Source organism: Pelophylax lessonae (assembly GCF_965119305.1).
Source record: "Pelophylax lessonae genome assembly, chromosome: 11".
NCBI classification, from domain to species: Eukaryota; Metazoa; Chordata; class Amphibia; order Anura; family Ranidae; genus Pelophylax; species Pelophylax lessonae.
The window spans coordinates 43,989,158-43,997,995 of record NC_138778.1 but is presented as its reverse complement, the minus strand read 5'-3'; the positions used below and the strand labels follow the sequence as shown (position 1 = coordinate 43,997,995).

General features: G+C 47.4%; 1 protein-coding gene across 1 annotated transcript in view; it reads right to left on the bottom strand.

Annotated features, from left to right (window-relative positions):
* Positions 1-213: 213 nt before the first annotated feature.
* The window catches only part of TOP1 (DNA topoisomerase I), an 81,867-nt gene continuing 73,242 nt past the window's right edge, over positions 214-8,838 (bottom strand). The window contains exons 19-21 of the mRNA XM_082271219.1: positions 8,652-8,746; positions 5,865-6,014; positions 214-2,099 (exon numbers count right to left, since the gene is read on the bottom strand). Of these exons, the coding sequence (XP_082127345.1) occupies positions 1,997-2,099; positions 5,865-6,014; positions 8,652-8,746 (348 nt within the window). The 3' untranslated portion in view covers positions 214-1,996. The remainder of the gene's footprint in view (positions 2,100-5,864; positions 6,015-8,651; positions 8,747-8,838) is intronic.

Here is an 8,838-nt window from a genome sequence, read left to right as displayed (position 1 = left end):
AGTACAGGCTGGCAGGGGGAGCACGGCACGCCCCGAACCTAGAAGAAAGGCTGCGATGTACAGGTACGTCATCCAGGCCTGCAGCACCTGGCTGGCCTACACAACTACTGTGGGCAGGCCTGGAATTAAAAAAAAGGGAATGCATTTTTACATCGTAATAAAAATAAAAACACACCACAACGAATATACACACTAAAGAAACACAGTCAAATGCAAGTTGTAGGGTTTTATTTTTTAAATAACCTACACTCAAGTTAATGGCAAATCATGATAAAAACCGGAGATGGGGGAGATAGTCATAAAATAAAGAATTGTTGTGAACACTCATTTAGAATAAAAAGAAAAAAAAAAAAATGCATTACAGGCTCTCCATAAACCCTGTATGACAAATTTTCCTTTTTCCTCCAATTAAAACTGCCTTTACTAAATATTAGCCAGTCCATTGTGAAATAAGTTTCAAGTATAGCTTTCAAATACATTTCCTCCCTGGCCACCAATGGCTTCCAACAGAGTTGTCCATATCTGTATTGTTCTCCCCATTTCACAGAGTTGCCATACACTAAGCTTATACGACTTAAGCAACTCAAGGAAAAAAATGGCAAGTACCCCCCCACCTTTCCATGGGGTGTCAGTTCATCCCACCTTGACAAATAATGCTTTTATACAAAAGGTTCAACAAGTTTGGTCTCTGTTGTACTTCTACAAAAAGTACTTTTCACATTAAATAAAATTCTGTTAAAAGCATTTACTGAAATTAAAAGTTCAATGTTCCTACAATGGTACAACTGTTTTGATACTGTTTTTTTTTTTCAGCTTTTTTTTGCTACTAAGATACAGGATTAAATACTTAAAATAGTGAATAGATAATTGGGCAAAGAGAAAAAAAAATTCACATTTCTAAAAAGTTAGAAAAAAAAAATCCCCTTTCAGAAAATGGTCAAAAAAAAAAAAAAAAAGTCACATTTGTATCCAAGCGCCCAAACCAACTATGGATGGCTCAGACATAGGGCTCCTGCATAAAAACTGGAGAAAGGAAATGAGATATTGGAGCCAATTCAAGGGAACTAGAGAAAAATTTACACAATTAAGAGTTCAATATCGATCCATTGGTTATTACCCCCCTCCCAAGGTGAAACCCAGTTCATTTCCAATTTTGTGCTAAATCATTTTTCTCCATTTCATGTATTAGCCCTATATAGTCTTCGGCTACAGCAACCTGCATATTTAGTTTTCTAGACTACACTAAGAAAAAAAAGACAGATTAAACCTGATTAGATAGAAGTTCGTTATCTATGGTAACCCGCTTCCATCAGGAATGCAGATTGCATACAAAGTTTCACATGATTGGTTGCTGCGGGCAAAAGACCGCTTCCTGTCCCCCAGTTTTAGACCACAAGGCCCAGATTCACTTTCAATGGGAAAACAAGAGTCAAAGTGACCCCTCAGCTGCCAGACAACACGCCCCCTCTTTTCAGCAGAACAGTGTAACCAGGGTAAGGGGATATGTCCAGATGAAAGGGAAGGGTACAATTTATAGTTTTCTATTAAAATAGACGTTATCGCAAAAAATCTTAACTGTAAAAACACACAGGATATTTTTTTTTTTTCATTCTATTATACAGACTTTTTTGAAAAGCGGATTTTTTATGCCTGGTGAAAACCTCCCATCTTAAAACACACATAAAAACAGCGTAGTCACAACTTCAGCTCATCCATATTGTACATATGTATATATAGTTCTTGTCCATGGGACAATACTGAAGGCAGCAAGGGGATGGTAATATTAATATTTTTAGTTATAATCCATGTCTCTTTTTCTCCCCTTAATCTGCTGCATATCCCCTTCCCATCTTAAAATAAAATTAAGTTAATAAAAAGGTAAGGCTCACAAAAAAAAAAAAAAAAAAAAAAAAAAAAAATCCCTTTCCGAGGTGACAATCCAGGCTTAAAATAATTAAAAACAAATTTAATAACACAATCGTCTCTCGCGCACGCGTTAAAATTCATAGTCGTCCTCCACCATGTCGATAGCCCATGCAAACTTCTCTCGCTGAGTTTTGTTGTAGATCTTCTCAATGGGGACATCAAATTTTTTACACCTGGGAGCAAAAAAGAAAACACAGCATACATTTTTAAAGATTTTTATTTTTATCATTTATAAAGAACTTATACAATGTTTCCCCCCCTAAATCATATTTAACTAGGTGGGGATTCCGCATCACACCGATTTCCCCACAGTCTCTAAGGCTGAGAACTGAGAGATCAAAGACCACTGGTCAACCAGGGGCGGACTGACAACTCATGGGGCCCCCGGGCAATAAGAGATCATGGGGCCCCCTGTGTCCCCGTCCACACTCAAGCCACACCTACACAAAGCCCGCCTACATCTTGCACTGTCCATATTACGTGTTAGTCACATACATTAAATAAAGTGCAACAAAGGTACATTTCCAGAATTAAGGTTTTCATAAATTAACACAATATAACAAGAGCAACAAATGTCTTCTTAGCTGAACGGTTAAATAAAAAAGACCACCACTGTAGGGAGCATTTTTCCTACTCACCACCAATGGAAGGGACATTCTTCCCACTGATCACCAATGGAAGGGACATTCTTTCCACTGACCACCAATGTAAGGAGCATTCTTCCCACTGACCACCAATGTAAGGGACATTCTTCCCACTGACCACCAATGTAAGGGACATTCTTCCCACTGACCACCAATGTAAGCAGCATTGTCCCCACCAAAGTATACAGATGTCAGTATTATGGGAAAAGCCGCAGTGTACACATAACGCCGTAGGAGGAGGGCAGAGAGGGACGCTGTGGGAGGAGGGCACAGAGGGACGCTGTGGGAGGAGGGCACAGAGGGACGCTGTGGGAGGAGGGCACAGAGGGACGCTGAGGGAGGAGGGCACAGAGGGACGCTGAGGGAGGAGGGCACAGAGGGACGCTGAGGGAGGAGGGCACAGAGGGACGCTGAGGGAGGAGGGCACAGAGGGACGCTGAGGGAGGAGGGCACAGAGGGACGCTGAGGGAGGAGGGCACAGAGGGACGCTGAGGGAGGAGGGCACAGAGGGACGCTGAGGGAGGAGGGCACAGAGGGACGCTGAGGGAGGAGGGCACAGAGGGACGCTGAGGGAGGAGGGCACAGAGGGACGCTGAGGGAGGAGGGCACAGAGGGACGCTGAGGGAGGAGGGCACAGAGGGACGCTGAGGGAGGAGGGCACAGAGGGACGCTGAGGGAGGAGGGCACAGAGGGACGCTGAGGGAGGAGGGCACAGAGGGACGCTGAGGGAGGAGGGCACAGAGGGACGCTGAGGGAGGAGGGCACAGAGGGACGCTGAGGGAGGAGGGCACAGAGGGACGCTGAGGGAGGAGGGCACAGAGGGACGCTGAGGGAGGAGGGCACAGAGGGACGCTGAGGGAGGAGGGCACAGAGGGACGCTGGCACAGAGGGACACTGAGGGAGGAGGGCGCTGAGGGAGGAGGGCACAGAGGGACGCTGAGGGAGGAGGGCACAGAGGGACGCTGAGGGAGGAGGGCACAGAGGGACGCTGAGGGAGGAGGGCACAGAGGGACGCTGAGGGAGGAGGGCACAGAGGGACGCTGAGGGAGGAGGGCACAGAGGGACGCTGAGGGAGGAGGGCACAGAGGGACGCTGAGGGAGGAGGGCACAGAGGGACGCTGAGGGAGGAGGGCACAGAGGGACGCTGAGGGAGGAGGGCACAGAGGGACGCTGAGGGAGGAGGGCACAGAGGGACGCTGAGGGAGGAGGGCACAGAGGGACGCTGAGGGAGGAGGGCACAGAGGGACGCTGTGGGAGGAGGGCACAGAGGGACGCTGTGGGAGGAGGGCACAGAGGGACGCTGAGGGAGGAGGGCACAGAGGGACGCTGAGGGAGGAGGGCACAGAGGGACGCTGAGGGAGGAGGGCACAGAGGGACGCTGAGGGAGGAGGGCACAGAGGGACGCTGAGGGAGGAGGGCACAGAGGGACGCTGAGGGAGGAGGGCACAGAGGGACGCTGAGGGAGGAGGGCACAGAGGGACGCTGAGGGAGGAGGGCACAGAGGGACGCTGTGGGAGGAGGGCACAGAGGGACGCTGTGGGAGGAGGGCACAGAGGGACGCTGTGGGAGGAGGGCACAGAGGGACGCTGTGGGAGGAGGGCACAGAGGGACGCTGTGGGAGGAGGGCACAGAGGGACGCTGAGGGAGGAGGGCACAGAGGGACACTGAGGGAGGAGGGCACAGAGGGACACTGAGGGAGGAGGGCACAGAGGGATGCAGCATCTTTTGATTTGGGGGAGAGGGGGGTAAGAGGATATGTATTGGGGGGTGCTTTGGAAGGAGAGATGACACCCCTCCCCCCACTAGCAGAAGTACTCTCTCCTCCCAAAGCACCCCCAATACATATCCTCTAGCCCCCCCCATCATTCCATCATGTGTGCTACTTGCCCTTCCCCCCTTTCTGGTTACCGTGACCCCCCCTCCACTGTATCTATAACTATACACAGACCTCAGATCCTCAGCGCGGCTCTGGCAGTGAAATCTTCCTCCTCCCGGGTTCCTTCTGTCTGTTTACATCCGAAGGGGGCGGGGGATGCTCAGTAAGATGTGCGGGCTGCCAGTGGGGAGAGAGGTGTCTTACAGGAGGAGGATAGCTGCGAGTGGGACACCGGGCTGCAGATGTCCCTTGTGCCCCCTCCCCTTCCCTTTGGCAGCGCTGTGTGTGATAGTACACACACACTGACTGACCTGCTGCACACGAGGCTCTGCAAAAACTTTTCTGCACTCTGCAGCTCTCTCGCCAGCTGTCCCTTGTGACAGGAGGTATGCAGTGGCCACTTCCCGTCCAGGGACGGACGGACTGACCCTCTCATGGGGCCCCCCTCTGACGCCGGGCCCTCGGGCAATGCCCGAGTGCCTGAATGATCAGTCCGCCCCTGTGGTCAACTCAGTTCTCCCTGCCGCCCCCAAGCAGAGAACGATGATTGTCAATCACTGCTCTCCCTGCCAATGTTTACTGGAATTCTAGGCTGTAGAGGGGGGTGGAAGCAGCTGACTCAGCCTCTCAGCAGCTTGCCGAAAGGCTGAGCCAGGTGCTGATCGAAGCTCCAGGGTGGAATCCGACCATATGGTTGCGATTTTTCCCCAGCCTGGACTGGCTGTGTGAAGTCAGCTGAGAGTGGGTAACCCACTGGTGGCTGAAAACGGGACACAGGAGGAGTGCAGAATGAACTGCACTTCTGTAATCCACAGGAGAAGTACAGCCAAACGAGCTTTAGTTGTACTTCTCCTTTAAAGCAGAACATCACCCTTCTTAGTGGTCTCTCCATGCACTTCCCAATTACTGGCTTAGGCCAGATCTAGTTGTACAAGTGCCCACAGCAGCCTCTTGGCATACCCATTTCACTGCTCATAGCAGTCTATTTGAATTATGTCTGCTTGCAGCTGCCCGCCCCCCTGATGACAAGGTGCATACATTTTCTAACCAGGCCGATGGACAACCCAAGAGAGACTGTTGGCACCCCCTGGTGAGGTCAGAGGATGGCAGCACAGGACTGGATGTGCTGAGACAAATCCCTAGGGAACATTGCTAGATCGCCAGCCAGGTGTGCAAGTATGTTTTTTGCACAACTTGTTTATACAGGTAAGGGGTTGGGGATAGGGAGGTTTAGTGAAGCTGTTGAATAAAGATTTTTTGTAAATGTATTATCAGATAATGTGCAGCAACGGCAGCTAGCCAAAGATAAAAACTAAAAATGCAATTGAATGTAATGCACCCGCATTTATAAAACATTACCCTATAAAAAAAAAAAAAAAAGGATGCTACTAAACTGAAAGTATAAAAGCTATTCTTACCAAGCTACAGAAATTCTTGGATCCAAGTAGTTAAGTTTGGAGGTTCCTAGAGCAATTTGTTTGTTTTCTTCTCGGTCAGTGGCTTGAACCTCCAGTTTCATCAGCTGCTCCTCTAACCTCTGTACAGCCTTCTTCTTGCTTTCCACCAACCTGCAAGTAAATGCAAAACATAATTTAAAACGGAAGGGGGACGGACCAAGGGAAAAACGGTATTTCCTTAGATACCAATAGAAAGGTGCATGCTAAAGCAGTTGAGCGACTACTCCGTTAACCATATCTAAATCACTATAGTGACCACCAGGAAGGCTGCTAAACCTAGGTAGTGTTCCCAAAATTTGCAACACCCACTATACCACAAGCACCCCTGGACAAAAAAAAAAAAAAAAAAAAAAAAAAAAGACGACCTTCAGCCCGACAGTGCCTGCAAATTTGCAACATCGATGTGACTGAGAAAAAAAATTAAATAAATCCGAGCAGGACAGAGTCCTTTTATCTTCGGCAATTAGCCACTGACATCAGTGTAAGGGGCCATTCTCCTATCCACTGACCATCAAAAAGTATAAGTGGTGTTTAAGGTTACATATTTCTTCAAACGCACTCCTGTGACCGATTTACCCCACAGAGGACTAAAGCACGCTGTTTGAAGACATCACAGAGCCCATCAATGCTTTACAGGAATCCCCGATAATGAAGGGATCCTTCCAGATGCCTGACCGGCAGCTGACTCAGCCTCTCAGCACATCAGGGACAGCCTGAGCCGGCCACTTTGCCCCCTCCAAGGAAGGGTGCTCCAGTGAGCACTGTAGGGGCAGAGCAGAGAGCGATGCTCAACAGACACTGCTCAGTTCAGTGAAGATTGACAACTGATCGACCAGTGGTCTTTGGTCGCTCAGTCTCGTGCAGAGCCGGCCAGGGACAGTTGTATCTATATAGGGGAGTATAACTGTACAAATGTTTATTTTTGAAACCCATTCTCTTAAATATCACATTACTCCTGACCAACATGTCTTATCTCAAAAGTTGAAGGCTGCCAAGTAGTATTGTAGGTTCCATTTGAAAAGGTTTAAACCTTGAGGCCCCTTTCACACAGGCCGACCATTAGATCCGCCTGTCCGTTTTTCAGGCAGATCTGAACGGATGCCCCATGCATTTCTATGGGGCATCGGCTGTCAGCGGAGACATGTCCGCTAACATCCGATCCGTTAAATCTGGACAGATGGAAACCCTATTTTCCATCCGTCCAGCGGATGGGATCAGATGAGAACGGACAGGCGGTTTGTTCTCATCCGATTCCCCCATAAGGAACAGCGGGGACCTGACAGCTTTGTCTCGGCACACAGTGCGGAGACACAGCTGCCATCCGCCTGCTCAGCTGGGGATCGGCGGATTGATCCCCCGCTGAGAAAAACGGAGTCCGCCAACGGACTCCTATTTGTGGAAGGGGCCTAATGTGTCTGTGGCGTTTGTGAGATCCTTGCTTGTGGCATAAGTATGACATATTTTGTGGCTATACAAAGAGCTCTTGCATGTGTGTACAGTGCATATTTTGCATAAGCCAAGAATATTTAAACATGCACATGAAAAGATCTTTTTTTGGTTTTGGACAAATTTTCGTATATGTGGGTGGGCACCATACCCATACCCACTGAAATTATGCAGTGAGTGTACTCCAAACACAAAGGTTCTACAGGAGCACACTAATCTTATTCTACTTATTCAATGAGTAAGGCAGATTATTGTGGTATCTTCTGCAATGTTTAAAACTTGTCAGTTCCTGAACCTCTGCTGCTATAGATTAAAAGAGGATTTCAGCTACATTGTATATGCGAGTTTATGAACTGATCTCGTTATTAATTTAACAAACAGTGCACAAAGCAATAAAAAACGTATTTTGTTTAACCTTTCCAATCCATGTTGTTATGAATGCCACGAGTTCTAGATAATGCTTACTGGATCAGAATAGCAATGTCCTGGGACAGCCTACCTCAGGCATGTCCAAAGTCCGGCCCGCGGGCCAAATGTGGCCCCCGGGCTGCTTTAATATGGCCCCACAGGTAATTTGGAAAAATACATTGGCATCATTCATGACTTTTTTTGCTGCCATCATTAATCATCATCGGTGGGTTAATATAGCGCTTATAAGTGGTTAACCCTTGTGTGACTGATTAGGAAGCACGCATGCTCCGGATTGAGATGAATATATTGTAAAATCTCAGTTAAGGTCAGTTGGTCTAAATCAGTTATCAATATATTTTAACACAACATGTATACTTGGTGTTATGTTCCTGTTCATATATATATATTTTTTTTTAACTTAAAAGTTAACAACCTTTATTACCAATAATATGTAATGTACTTTACAATGTTCATGACATATTTTTTAGCTTCCTGGATTTTTTTTTCATCTGGCCTTCAGATATGAAAGGTGGAGCGAATTAACATCCGTTTAGATTTGTCATCCATGTGATGAAAGGAAAAGTATGCCGTTTGCAATAAACGTTGCATAAAATAGTTAGTTTGTATTTAATTTGAATGGTCCAAAGAATGTCAGGTAAAATGGTCGGCCCTCACGCATGTTCACTTCATCAAATCTGGCCCGCTTTGGAAAAAGTTTGGACACCCCTGGCCTACCTACTCAGATATTGACTAACAGATTGCCTCGGTAGGCCCTCAAACTAGGGGGGGGGGGGGGGGCACCATCTAGTCAAGATATGTCAAATAGGTTTTGAAATAAGATCTAATGTGTAGTTATGTACTACACATGAAAAAGGAACATCCCACACATACTTCTTAGTCCTTTCATCCCGTTTGACCTTGGAGTCAGCTTTGGCGCTTTTCAGCTCTCGTCGTGCATCCCCTATCTGATCCTTCTTGGCATCAATCTAAAAAAAGACAAACAGGAGCACTTTAATACCGGTCTACACAGTGAACTAGAATTGTCCACTAAAAAAAGCAATCAGTTGAAACCCTGAGA